Here is a 14,687-nt window from a genome sequence, read left to right on the forward strand (position 1 = left end):
TGTTCTATTCTCTACTTCCCTGGTGCCCATGGCGACTATTTCAAATGACAAGCCTCATTGAAAGAAAGCCCCATTTTAAGTGAGTTCCGCTGAGAGGAAATAGGTAAATCGCGCTCACCGTTGGTGGGGGTTTAAAAAGCATCACCTCTTTGAAGAGCATTCAGCAATGTGATCAGCACTTAAAAGGGGTGTCCTCAGTGGCTTTCAACTCTACCTCTAGGCATTTATTCTACAAAAACATTAACACAAATAAACAGATACCTATGTACAAGAATGTCTACCAAAATTTTTGTTTTAACAATGAAACGAGGAGGTATTGGTTAAAATATGGCACATATATAAATGGAATACTCGGCAGCAACTTAAAAATATTAGATGTATTTATATTCATTGACATGAAGAGATGACCATGGTATATTACTGAGTGAATCTGAAAGTTATGGAAGAGTATGTATGTACCAAGTCTTGACATATTATCCAACGTCTTCAATAAAAATTCGTATTCATATTCTATGAGATGCATATGCATAGATAAAAGACTGAAGGGATATTCACTGAATCATTAAAAGTGATGATCTACACAGTGGAACCATTATTTTCTCCTCTGTATTTATATTGCTTGAAGTTTTGTATCAAGCATATATTGATATTTTTAAAGCATTAAAAATATTCCCATTTGGGAACGCAAATTTTCCAGAGCAAAAGGAAGAGAGTATTAACATGATATCATTTCCTGAGAAAAAAATTTCTTGTTCTGAACTGTGGAGATCAAGAAAACTCATTTTAAATTTTATGAATTTCTATGGTCTCAAGACTAAACTTTCACTCCAGAATCATTGCTGGAAGAAGCTCAACTTGTTGAGAGTTCTAAAACCAAAGATGACTGTGAGTGAGGCGTTAGATAAAATTTTCCAATTCTTCCCAGCCCGGGACTCCATCTCTGTGTGCAGTTTGTCTTCTGGGACTATATTATTACCATTATTATCATTATCATCATTATTATTATTGTTACTAATACTGTTACCCATTGCCACATGTTGAGTGAGGTACTGTATGCTAGTCAACATGCGAAGTACTTGACGTCCCAGATTGCCAAATGTCACAAGCTAGTGAATAGTGGAGACAGAATTTCAACATGTCTTAACTCTAGAGCTCATGGATCTTGTTATTCCATAAAACCATTCATAAGGCAACCGTGAAATATCACAAATACGTTGGTATTCAATGAATAAAAATGTTAAAATAATGACAAAATTATAAGGAATGATAGTATCTTTATAGCATAAAATCCTTATCAAGAATCTTGTAGCAAGGGTAATAATATGTAGATATGGAGAATTTTGGCAAGCCACTGGATAAGCAGGAATGCACGTTTCACCCAGTGAGAGAGGATTTTCGTCAAGAGGGAAGTGAACACCCAGAAGGCAAGTACAGTTCACAGATGCCTGACATTTGTGCTTTCTCACTCGAGCAGAGTTCACTGGGGGGAAGTCCCACAGCAAAAGTGCCTCCCAGAAGAATACTCAGTGTTTCCTTGTAATTAAAATTGTTCTTGCTCGAGCGGCCCCTGTGCTGTCTCTTTATCAGCGTCAGGTCACAGTTAGTGCCTATTGTGGCATCTGCTGCTATCTGGTGTTTTCATTGTAGCAAATGGTTCTCATTTGGTCTACAACCTCAGGGTGCCCATGTCTTCATCCTAAGCATGCTCTCTCTCTACCCCTTCTTCCCTCCTCTCTCTTTCCTTCCTTCTTTTTCTATTCCTCCTTCCTCCGACCTCTTCTTCCTTCTCTCTCTTAAACACTATTTCTTAAGTGCCTACCATGAACCAGAAACTGCCTACAGTCAGCACGCACAGCCTCCCCTCCAGGAAGCTCCCGGTCCTCCTGCACCTTCCCCTGCTTGTTTTATTCATTTTTATGCCAGAGCATCAAGCACAATGACTGCCACTTCTTAGACGTTTAGTGAATACATGGCTGAATACCTCATCGCATTTAGCTCTACTTATGTAATTTAAATCACACAATATGTGTGCAATTTTAAAAAGCATATAGAATATAAGTGGGCTAAGATTGGGAAAAGCAAGGTTATGAACAGAAGTTTGGAAGACAGACAGAGTGGGTGAGAACCGTCCGTAGAAGCACAGCTGGCTGTTTACACACTCTCACAACTTCAGGGGCCAGCCTGGTGCCTCTGCTCCGTGGTACGTACCCCACACCTGAAACTGTTCCCTTGACTCTGTCACAAACAACTTTGGGAATAAATCAGGATCTTCTTTAAAAATGTAAATACTTCTACTACTATTATCTGTCATTTATACTTTAACATGATCTAAATCAATCTGATTGGTTTTTTCCTAATTCAACACTGAACTATAGGGACCTACCATGTCATACAGAATGCTGAGCCTCGGGAATCCAAGGATGAAGGATCCAACCCTTACCTCCAAAGAGCTCGTAGCCACGTAGTAGAAGGCGAAAAACTTAATGTTAAGTGAATACAAAAAAAGAGAACAAATGTGTGTGTGTGTGTGTGTATCTGTCCTCTTGGACGTTTTCTTGGTAATATCTTCTGATATCACAGCTGGTTTATTTGTACTTTCCTTCCTGGTTGTCCTAGTTAATTTTTCCTCTTTGCTACAGTCGGTTCTTGCTTTATTAAATAAAGACAAAGTAGGGCACACTGTACGCCCCGAAAGTGCTCTGCCAGCTCTTTTCTTGGTCCCTCCTTGTACCCACTGCACTATGAACGAAGATCCTTTTATGAGTAAGAGGGCAAGTGAAGAAGTTATGCAACACACTTGAAGCCACAAGTCTGTAATTAGCCAGTAACTTTTTAACTGATGTGTAGCCTACTGGCTTACTCACTCTTTCCAAAACCATCCCCATTTTGAAGTCAGAGTCAGTGACCAGTCACTGTAACACATGTTTGATGAATGGCACACACTCCAATACAGGTAACTTTTGCCTCCGAAGACCTGGATAAGAAATGGGAAACAATTCTCGTGTTAAATGTTCCCAATAATCTGTGCAGAGAGAGAACCGAATCAAGTATGCCTAAATTTCCTGCCAGAATTTCATCTCAAAACTCTAATAAACCCTAAAACCTTGGTAATAATAATGCATTAATATAGGAACTTTGCTTCAACAAAAGGAGAGCCGTGGCGTGACCTCTGACTTAACCCGCCGCACACGTGCCGTGAAGACACTCCCGCTTGTCATGGCTTTGTCTCACCTCCTTATTATCCAGAGACTGGTAGGTTTCCTCCTCAGCTTAAAAATTGTCAGAAAAATACACTCATTTCCTCTAATAGAAATAAACACAGGCAAAGGTCAGAGGGATGCATTCCATGGCAGCTGCCCATAGTAGAGCAAAGTGCGAGGCAGGCGGTCTGCACCAGAGAGCCAGTTTGCAGTCAGCACTGCGGGTCTGGGGTCGTACCCCTAGTCTCCACATTTCCAAAGCAAAGTGGGACACTAGGCCCTGAGGAGCCCTTCCCTATAGCCCTGGGGAGAGAGTCTGGCTTGCTACATACATTTTAATGCTGTCTTTGAATATTTGTGCATAAAAGCATTTTTGCCATTGTGGGAATTCTTTTCATAATCAAAGGAGAATTTTCTCCTATGTCCCTTGTTTATGGGGACCAGGCTTCTCCTGATCCTGAGCTTCCTGTACCCCTCTTATCCCATTTCTTAATTTCTTCCACTGCCTTCCATCACCTCATTGCCATGACGTCTTCTCAGCCCCTCACCATCTTTTAACTTTTGCCGTGTAAGGGAATTTCGTCTGCTCACTCTACCCTTCCTTTTTTCCCCAAAGTTATGCTATTGTTTTGGTGAGGAAGATTGGTCCTGAGCTAACATCTGTTGCCAGTATTCCTCTGTTGTTTTTCCTCCCTGAAGCCCCAGTACATAGTTGTATATCCTAGTTGTAAGTCCTTCTAGTTCTTCAATGTGGGATGCTGCCACAGCATGGCTTGATAAGCGGTGTGTAGGTCCGTGCTCAGGATCTGAACCTGCAAACCCTGGGCTGCTGAAGCAGAGAGCATAAACTTAACCACTTGGCCACCTGCCAGCCCCTCACTCTACCCTTTATAATCCACCCTTCCTAGTATCACCATATCTTTGTAAAACACAGATTTGAGCCCATGGCTTTGTTGGTTTAAAACTTATACATGAGTATTAAGCATGATTATGTACCCTAATCCAATACCTCATTCTTTTTGTTAATTAATGCATTAATCCACCAAATATTTGATGAATGAGTAAGGTGCTAGGGACTTTAAGTGATGGATGGGAGAATGTTCAGGATGGAGAACGGAGTCAGGAATGAGGGGATATTGGGGATGGGATGAAGGAGTTGCTTATCTTATACACACAATATGCTAATAAAAGATACTAAAAGTGTAAAAAAAATTAGTAGAAGCACATGCTTCTTGTACACACACACAAAAATAGCCAAATTAAGATGATTGTCAAAATAAAACATCTAAAGGTCTGGCCCCGTGGCCGAGTGGTTAAGTTCATGCACTCCGTTTCGGCAGCCCAGGGTTTCATTGGTTTGAATCCTGGGTGTGGTCATGGCACTGCTCATTAGGCCATGCTGAGGCAGTGTCCCACATGCCACAACTAGAAGGACCCACAACTAAAAATGCACAGCTATGTACTGGGGTGCTTTGGGGAGAAAAAGGAAAAAAAATCTTTAAAATAAAACATCTAAAATGGCTTCATATTTTACTTTGGCCCCAAGCTGGTAACTAGAATGCAAACTTGGATGGTCAAGGAGAGGCAGAAATCACATCTTATTTATTATTATGTTCCCTCAGTACCCCTAGCACAGTGACTTGGACATTGATGGTTTGCAAAAAAGATTTTGTGAAAAATTTCTGCCAGTGTGAGCTTTATACAATAAAACTAGGTTTGAAAATGTGAATAGTATAATTTTTACTAGTTTTCAAGAAAGGATGACCACAAAGTTTTTGGTTAAATCTGAATTCTCTTCATTAATACATAGGGAGGATAGTCTTCAAAAAAGTGTTGAACCCAAGGTTGGATAATAGTGAATTAATTTTAGTGTGATTCTCCTTATTATGTACCACCTTATTCATATAGCGGTCCATCAACATTGTGGTGAAAGATGATGGTTATTTGATGAGGGAATATTCCATCTTATCCATGCAGCAAGATTAAATCTTAGGAACCGAGATGAAGGTAATTTCTGGAGGAACTAGGAATTTGCTTGTGTTCCAAGTCATACTGTAGAGTCAATGCATAAAATATGAGGTTTTGGCCTCTGCATTAAATTTCTGGATAGCTTATTGTCTAGAAAGAAATCTCTAACTTACACGATACATAACCTAGTGGATTTGTGCATAGGAAGAATATTAGCATCCCACAGGATGGCCCATTTATTTAAACATAAATTGAGCTACTTTTAAAGACAACGTCCCTTCAGGTAACTCTGGCAAGCCTATTTTGTTCCTCTAGACAACTGATGACATGAAATTTCTTCATCCAGACTCAACTACCTTCTCTCGTATTAATTCTTTCATTGCTATTCAAGTTACCAAGGTCCTTTACTATAGGGTGCTACTATTATCGTTTATATGAAACCATTAAAGAAGCCAGTGGTTTTTTCCAGAAAATCTAAACTATACCATTTCTCCAACAATTAGGCACCCAATATGTTGACATAGGAACGTGAGGCTACTGGCCCATAGAAATATTCTTGAAGTATTTTTACAGGAGTATTCTGGCCTCCCACTAACCTACCTAATTGGATTTCCTTCATGTATTTTATTGAATACTTAATTACTTGATATCCATCAGTGAACATTCTAGATGAAAGTTCCTGCCTGAATGGAGCTTGGACTCTTCTCACCAGGAACATATATCTATACATTTGTCATGGTTTAGTGTTGGTGGTCATGTTTGGATGAAATTGTCATGAATGGGAATGGAACCAGCAATTCCTGCTGTTCCCTGTGTCTGGAACATTCTTTTCTCTGATCTTTTCGTGGCTGTTTTCTTCTCATCCTTCAGGTACCAGCTCAGTTATCCCACTCTTGTAACTGACCTTCCTGGATGGCAGACCATTTGGTGTTGCCAACTCTCCCAGCAGTCATTACGCCAGATTACCTTGTTCTGTTTTCTCTGAAACACATCACTACCTGATGTTGGTTCCTTTATCTATCTCCTTGTATATAATCTTCTCCAACACTAGAATGTCAGCTCCATGACAGCAAGCAAGTGCCTGGCGTGGCTTGCTCATTGTTGAATCCCCAGTGGCTAGTGAAGTGCTTGACACACGTGTTGAATAAACAAATGACCCTTGGTGTCACCACGTCACTCTACAACAGCGCTACCCAACAGAAACATAATGTAAGCCACATGTGTAATCTAAAATTTTCTAGGAGCCTATTAAGAAGGCAAAAAAGAAACAGGTTAAATTAATTTTAGTAATATATTTTATTTAACCCAATATATCTAAGATGCCATTTCAACATATAATCAATGTAAAAAATTTTAGTGAGATACTGTATTTTTTCTTATTGTCCTCAAAATTCAGTGTACATGTTATGCTAACAGTACCCTCAATTCAGACTCTAAATTTTCTTTTTTTTTATTGCAGTAACATTGGTTTGTAACATTATATAAATTTCAGGTGTACATAGTTATACATTTTGATTTCTGTGTAGATAACATCATGTTCACCATCCAAAGATTAATTACTATCCATCCCCACACACGTGTCTAATCACCCCTTTCACCCTCCTCCCTCCCCCTTCCCCTCTGGTAACCACCAAGCCAATCTCTGTTTCTGTGTATTTGTTTGTTGTTGTTTTTATCTTCTACTTCTGAGGGAGACCTTACAGTATTTGACTTTCTCCCTCTGACTTTAAATTTTCTTTTGAAATTCTTGATCAGCATTTCGATTTCATAAAATTTATGGTTAAAGAAGTAGGTTCACATAGTCAAGTTCTTCCACACATATTTAAAAATTTTCCAATAACTGCATCAGGATCATTTCTTAAATTTTCATTAAAATTAAGTAAAATTAAAAATTCAGTTTTTCAGTCCTACTAGCCACACTTCAAGCATTCAAGAGCCACATGTGACTAGACACTACATTATTAGTCCGTCTCGAAAACAAATGTCTAAATTGCAGTGCTACAATGCACATGATTTATATTCAAGTGTGATAATCATTTGAAATTCTGTGTGAAGCAATTTGTTGCTAAAAGTAAAGCATCAACATATACTTTGAAAAGCAAACCATTATTCACAGACTGGAAGAAAATACTTGCAAAAGACACATCTGATAAAGGACTGTTATCCAAAATGTACAAAGAACACTTAAGACAACAATAAAAAGACAAACAACCCAATTAAAAAATAAGCCAAAGACCTTAACAGACACCTCACCAGAGAAGATGTACAGATGGCAAATAAGCACATGAAAAGATGCTCTACATTATGGAAATGCATCATCAGGGAAATGCAGACTAAAACAACGAGATGCCACTATGCGCTTACTAGAATGGCCCAAATCCAGGACACTGACGACACCAGATGCTAGTGAGGATGTGGAGCAACAGAGTTCTCATTTATTGCCGGTGGGAATGCAAAACGGTACAGCTGCTTTGGAAGACAGTGTGGTGGTTTCTTACAAAACTTGACATACTCTTACCATGTCATGCTTCTTGGTATGTACCTAAAGGAGTTGAAAACTTATGTCTGGACAAAAACCTGCACGTCGATGTTTAGAGCAGCTTTGTTCATAATTACTAACCCTTCGAAGCAACCAAGATGTCCTGCAGTAGGTGAACGGATAAATAAGCTGTAGTACGTTCAGACAATGAAATTTTTTCAGTGCTATAAAGAAATGAGCTATTAAGTCATGAAAAGACAAGGAAGAACCTTAAATGCATATCACTAAGTAAAAGAAACCAATCTGAAAAGGCTACAAACTGTATGATTCTAACTATATGACATTCTGGAAAAGGCAAAACTATTCAGACAGTAAATATAACAGCAGTTGTGGGGAAGGAGGTGTGGGGCGTAGAGCCGTGGGAGGGAGATGAAAAAGCAGAGCACAGAGGATTTTTAGGGCAGTGAAAATACTCTGTGTGATATTATCATGATGGACACATGTCATTATATTTCTGTCCAAACACACAGAACATACAACATAAGAGTGAAACGTAAGGTAAACTGCGGACTTTGGGTGATTGCGATGCATCAGTGTAGGTTCATCCTTCGCACAAAATGGACCATTCTGCTGAGTAATGTCGATAATGGGGGAGGCTATGCATGTGTGAGGCAGAGAGCACGTGAGAAATCTCTGTACCTTCCTCTCAATTTTGTTGTATCCTAAAACTTCTCTAAAAAAACCAAAGTTTTAAAAACATAACAGAAAAGTAGACTATTATTTAGAACATTGTTTAAGTTATCTCTGTGTTAAGATTGATCATTTTTATTTACTCGTTCAATGGGAAACGTGAATTTATAATAGCAAGATTATGTGGAATGAAACATCACCCACAGTCTTTGTATCTATGCAACAGTCCAGGGTGGATGGGCATTATTACCCGTTAACAAATGCAGCAATTAAAAATTACCATTGTAACATGACTTTAGCAGGCTTTTAGGGCAACTTGCTTGCCTAAAGAAAATCCTGTCCTTTACAGAATCCTTTACCTCAAACATTTCCGGGAAGCCTTCAGGATACTTACATGAGTCTGCAAATCAACTGTGTGCTGAACAGATACTGTTCAATGGGAAACACAGTATAGTGACTCGTCACTCCGCAACATTTTAATTTCTTTTTTCTTTCCTAAAATCTGGGTATGTTCATGAGAGCTTGTGGCACACACAAACGTCTCCCACCATTCCGGGAAGGGATGGAGGGAGTTGATAACTGTAACTACTTCAGAAAAGTAATCTCACAAATTATTCACTATGTAAAAGAAGGATACGAGATTTTGACAGCTTGTGACCACACCACTTCTGACCGTTTTCAAGTAAAGTAACACTGTTTAGATCTGAATGAATTTGCTCAGGGGAGTATATTTTGGAGTGGGGCCTATTTTTAAAGGGGTCTGTGGAAATCAACAATATGTTCTCATTTAGGAAATGGAAAGAGTGAGGTTAAATTATTATTATTAATGAAATCCACAACCCAGATTCCTGGTGGATAATTGAATTTACCTTTTCGTTCATGTAAAACATTTGAAATGAGAAACCTGAGGCATTTTAAAATGCCATTACTTATTTTGTTTTAATTGCCAGGTAATTCCTGAGACAGTGCTGTCCCAAAGAGCCTTTGCAATTACTTAAGAATCTCCAAGGCAATTTTTATGTTTTTCAATTCAAAAGAACCACATAATTGTAATTTTAATGGAAACTCCAGAAAAACGGGTCAAAGTTCATCCCAAGATAATTACCCTACTCTACACTGAGATATAAATAATGTAGGAAAATAATAGGGGGAAATTCAATGCCCTGAGCATTAAATTGTCAAAACAGGAATGTTTAAAATATTTCAATGGTTAAAAACAATTTGTACTCTAAGTCCAATGACCATTTGCCAGGGAGTACCAAAGTTGAGACATTTCTATTAAAAACATGACTCAGAGGAAAAAATACAGAGGCTGGTAATGAAGGAAACGACGTGCAATCCCTCCCAATTGGTTATTTCTAAGATCACATGTTCTGGGCATCTTTAAAAGGCAGTTATGTGGACACCAGAGGGTCAGAGCACCTTCCTGAAAGCTTCAGCTTCTTTCTCACCTGGAAGAAAAATCCCAGAAACCTCACAAAATGTGTGATGCATTTGTAGGCACCTGGAAACTTGTCGCCAGTGAAAACTTTGATGAGTACATGAAAGAAGTGGGTAAGGATATGCGTTGTGGGATGACTGGATCTATAACTTTTTCTCCAGGGAAAAGGGCTTTATGGTTGTTTTTCACTCTAGGAACATTGTCCAGGTATGACATGCTGCCTTCTATATAGAGGCTATAAAAGCAGCAAGTGACAATCATTTGTTTGCAGAAAGATTCTAGAGCAATGTTACAGTTAATGCTTCCTAAAGGTGAACCGATATGAAAAAGGGGCTAAATGGAATTTTTATGGTCTACAGAAATGGCAAGATTTTATTTGATTGCAAAACTTGAGTATCTGTGGTTTACTTGGCTCTTTGCCTGTTTTTCTTTCATTCCCTCTTGCAAATAAAACAAGCAATAACTTGGAAATAAAACCATATATATTTCCGAGCGTGCAATCGTTTCCGCTTGAAACTGAAAACACTATATTTCTCATCCTAATGTAACTGTTTACAAGTAAACGTATGTTAACCAATTATTTTATTGTCTTGACGTCAATCCACTAAAACTGTTTGTTTTATGGGAGACAAAAATCTTAATTTCAGAAAATATGTTCTTAAGGAGCTTAAATATTTCTTTGACTACATGGAATGTCATAGAATTATCGAGTCATTAAAAAGGAGAAAGTTACATACGTAACACACCTCCTCTTTGATAATAGATTTCTGGTTTTTAGATTCTGCTGATACTGTCAGTGTGTTGTACGAATGTTCTCCGGATAATTACAGAGGAGAGGCAAGGGACTAGAGAAGCAGCTTCTCACTCAGGCAGCTTCCTCCTGGGAAGCCCCGTTTCCTATGCCCCTTTGCACGATCAAGTTGTATCCAGGGGCAGTGAATGGGGAAAGAATTTTTCACAATATTTTTATGGGTGGGTTAGGATTTAATCTCTAAATCTCAAGACTTAACCTTCCTCTAAATTACACAGTATACTTTTTGCTTATCTGTAACTACTATTTGCCTTGTTTATAGACAAGAGGGAAATCAGGGACTTTAGCATGAGTGAGGCCTCACTTTCTAGAACCTCAGCTAGTTGTGATGCATAAACTAATTAATATGTGCTGATGTAGAAATGTCAGGATTTGAGGCTATTTAGCTATTGATTTCTAGAAACATTTTACACTTTTAATATTTTTATTTAAATTCTTTTACTACTGTGTTTTAAAATTATAAAGTGATGATAGTGAAAGACAGGAAGATACTTCCTGAAATTAGCTGTTCTAATTGATGCTCAGTAAGCAGGCATTGCCTCCATCAGACAAATAGAAACAGAATCAAGCAAGCGGAGAATATGATTTTTCCCAAGGTTGGCAATTCTGGAATCACACTTGATATTGCATCCATTCACTATTCTGACTCACTCCATGTATTTGAAGTCATATTTTGTAACAGAGGCAGAACTTGAAGCAACATATTATCTTCCCACCTGTGACCACTTTTCAGATAGGGAGCTATATCAGAGCCTCGGCATCACTTGTTTTGTATAATATTTCCCTCCCTGATCCCCCTATTTCTAACCTTTGGTATCTATAAGCAGCCTTTAATCAAAGAAATAGATTAGATTTATGTACATGTTGTAAAAAATGCAATACATCTATGACCATCGTAAAGTCTGTATAACATATGCGATGACAGCAAGTTACCACCATTTACGTTAGATTGTAAGTTGTTCATCCTACACCTTTCATGAGAAAAAATGTATTCCTCTTTTTTTTTTTTAAAAAAAAGGAATCTGCAACGTAAAGTGATTGGAATTCAGTGTTGATTTCCAAACTTACTAAAATAGTGATTTCTTAAATTTTGAAGTTTTCACAATTGACGTCTAGACCTTCTTTAACATTTCCTATAATTTATTGAGAACAACATCACCATTCTAAAATGGTATGAAGGTAGGAAACATTTTGCCTTTTGGAGAAATTAATCAAAATCTTCATGTCATGGCGGAGTAATTTGGAAAAGCCAAGAAAACTAGACTTGGCAGCAAATGCCATGAAGTGTGATTTTTGGACACCCAAACAGATTATTTTTTAACTGAGTAACTCTATGTTGGCCCCCAGAGAGTTCTGTCTTTGACTGTGTATTAGATCATTTTTGTCACGTAGGAAGGGAGGGTCGAGGTGCCCAAGCGTTTCACGAATTGAGTAAAACAATAGTGGCTGCCCTAATGGCTGAGGTGATCAGTCAATTTGAGAATGCAGTGACGTTTTAAAAATATATACCTTCCAGAAGACTTAATCTTTGTACATATTCTTATTGAAAATTAGCAGTGGGTCTCCTAAGGGTTTGTATCGGGGACCCAGAAGGGGAAATTTAAAGAACAGACCTGCCTCTAATTGTGCCCCATGTGTTTCTTTAAGTATTAGCTGACTTCACTCTGCAGGAGCTGTTTAAATGAGGCCTTCAAGAAACTCACCAGCGTCTTTTTCCTTTTATGCACACGTGCACTCACTTACACACACACACACACACACGCACACACACACGTACCTATATACACACTACCGCTCTGACTTATAAAGATGTGAGAGAAAATTGTAAACTTACATTTTTTCTTTTCCCAACTGTAGGAGTGGGCTTTGCCACCAGGAAAGTGGCTGGCATGGCCAAACCCAATATGATCATCAGTGTGAATGGGGACGTAATCACCATTAAAACAGAAAGTACCTTTAAAAATACTGAGATTTCCTTCAAATTGGGCCAGGAATTTGATGAAGTTACTGCAGATGACAGGAAAGTTAAGGTGAGGAATAAGGAATTGGAGCAGAGTAACCCCTGTTTTCTAAAGGACCACTGCCTATGAGAAGCCACTTTGTAGAAGGATGGAAACTGTTCCATCATGAGTCGATGATACCTTACCTCCTGTACCTAAACCACGTTGCCTTCGATCATTAGCTGGTGAATTTTTTCCCATGAAGTTGTCATTATTTTAAAAAGCCATTAACATAACTTATTTGTCAAGCCATATAGAGTATTTGAAATGAATTAAAGTAACATAATATTAGAGAATGTTTATAAAAGGATGGCAGAAGCAAAGGAAAAAAGTCATCTCTAATACTACCATCTCAATGTAAATTTGTTATTTCTATTCCTTCATGGTACTTTTTCAAATGCATGCTTGTATGATATTCTGATCATCAGCTATAGATAATTTTGTATGCTGTTGTTTTTGACACTCATTTTTTTCTTGTTGCAATATATTCTCATAATTTAGCATTACTAATGACCTTAAAATAGTCCCTCAAACAAAGGTGCTGTATTTTTTATTTTATTTTCCTCCACCATCTACCAATTGTAGTCATTTTTTGTTATGCTCACAGAGCACCATAAGCTTAGAAGGGGGTGTCCTCGTACACGTGCAGAAGTGGGATGGAAAATCAACCACCATAAACAGAAAACGAGTGGATGATAAACTGGTGCTGGTGAGTATCTTTTGGCTACTTAATTGTGGAGTCTACTGCTGGGTCATCTTCTATTCATTATTCAACCTGAAGAAACGGATCATCGCTCTTGCTTATGTAGAAAAAGAAGGTGATTCTACCGGGATTATAGTTTCTCCTTGGCAATTGCCCTTCACGCTTTTAAGCTTGGCCCAGGCATTATGGCCCCCAGGAAGTACTCCCTGACCCCTCTCATCATGTGCCATATTGTATTATGCATTTCTGCTTATATTTCTTACTCTCCATATAGATTATAAGGTTCCTTGAGGGGACAACTTGTGTCTTCTTGGTCTTTATATCTCCCTAATTTATTACAATACCAGATACCTACAGAAGCAAATACCTTTCAAATGAGTATTGTTTCCTTCCCAACATTGAAGGAAACGGTAAATAAACCCACAGTTTCATCTCATGATTGACCAAGAATTTTTTTGTGTGTCTAGGAATGTATCATAAAAGACGTTACTGCTATCAGAACTTATGAGAGAGCATAAGCCAAGGGACATTGAGCTGGACTGAAGTTTGCATCGAATTCTACGAAATTCTGTTGGATATATTGTCCAAACGTAAATTGTAATTTTCCACTAATTAGTAAGCAACTGATTTCCCCCAAACTGATTTTATTCAGCCTGGTTGTGTTGTTAAATAAAACTTCTTAGTTTTAGAAGGTGATGTAATGATTTATTCATTCTGCTGGATAATTTCTTACTCATAACTCAGTGAAGGAAATAGAAAATTGTATTATCACTTTGCTTCTGGTATAAGTGATATGATTTTTCATAATACTCTAAGGTAAAAAATTAATATTCATGAAATGTCCATTGTCTTAGGCAGGAGACAATAAGTATGCGCTATTTCTGAATATGACGTCCTTCTTTAGCATATCTGTAGTCAAGAAACTCTCTCAGAGACCTAACATAGTCTCGGATGTAGGGAAATTGTCCATAGGCAGCTGGCCCGAGTGCTGCCATTTCACACCTGCCTGTCTTAGGGCAATGACCTACAGAAGCAGAGTAGCAATGTAGGTTGTAGACAAAGATTTCCAGGCTACAATTTGTAATCTGAAAAAACATTGGCAAACCAAGTTACCTCTGGAATCTCTCAAAAATTAAATGCAAATAATCCCATAATATTTATTCCAGAAAAGAGGTGACAGCTTTGTAATGAGTAATGATGCAAATGTTCTTTTAGTGGTGTACAAGTTTTCCTTTTTCTCACCAGTGCAACTTTTTATTCAAATAAAATCTCCATGGAATCCCAATATATAAAACAGACACAGGTGGTCATGAGAGTTCCCAGGCAGGTGTGCGTGTGTTTGTGTGTGTGTGAGAGAGAAACTTGCTTCTTCTGCCGTTTGTGGAATCTTTGAAG

General features: G+C 38.1%; 1 protein-coding gene across 1 annotated transcript; it reads left to right on the forward strand.

Annotated features, from left to right (window-relative positions):
* The first annotated feature begins 9,576 nt into the window (after window positions 1–9,576).
* Window positions 9,577–13,983, forward strand: FABP4 (fatty acid binding protein 4). Its single transcript, XM_008535213.2, has 4 exons — window positions 9,577–9,891; window positions 12,447–12,619; window positions 13,197–13,298; window positions 13,760–13,983. Exons 1-4 carry the CDS (start codon window positions 9,819–9,821, stop codon window positions 13,808–13,810), a joined length of 399 nt encoding a protein of 132 aa, XP_008533435.1. The 5' UTR covers window positions 9,577–9,818; the 3' UTR covers window positions 13,811–13,983.
* Window positions 13,984–14,687: the final 704 nt, after the last annotated feature.

The sequence above is a fragment of the Equus przewalskii genome, chromosome 8, assembly GCF_037783145.1.
Source record: "Equus przewalskii isolate Varuska chromosome 8, EquPr2, whole genome shotgun sequence".
NCBI classification, from domain to species: Eukaryota; Metazoa; Chordata; class Mammalia; order Perissodactyla; family Equidae; genus Equus; species Equus przewalskii.

Excerpts from the sequence above, each read along its gene's own strand:
- FABP4 (XM_008535213.2), top strand. The coding sequence starts at position 9,819 with ATGTGTGATGCATTTGTAGGCACCTGGAAACTTGTCGCCAGTGAAAAC. Across the intron at positions 12,620-13,196 it reads CAGATGACAGGAAAGTTAAG|AGCACCATAAGCTTAGAAGG; the intron begins GTGAGGAATAAG and ends TTATGCTCACAG. Across the intron at positions 13,299-13,759 it reads TGGATGATAAACTGGTGCTG|GAATGTATCATAAAAGACGT; the intron begins GTGAGTATCTTT and ends TTGTGTGTCTAG.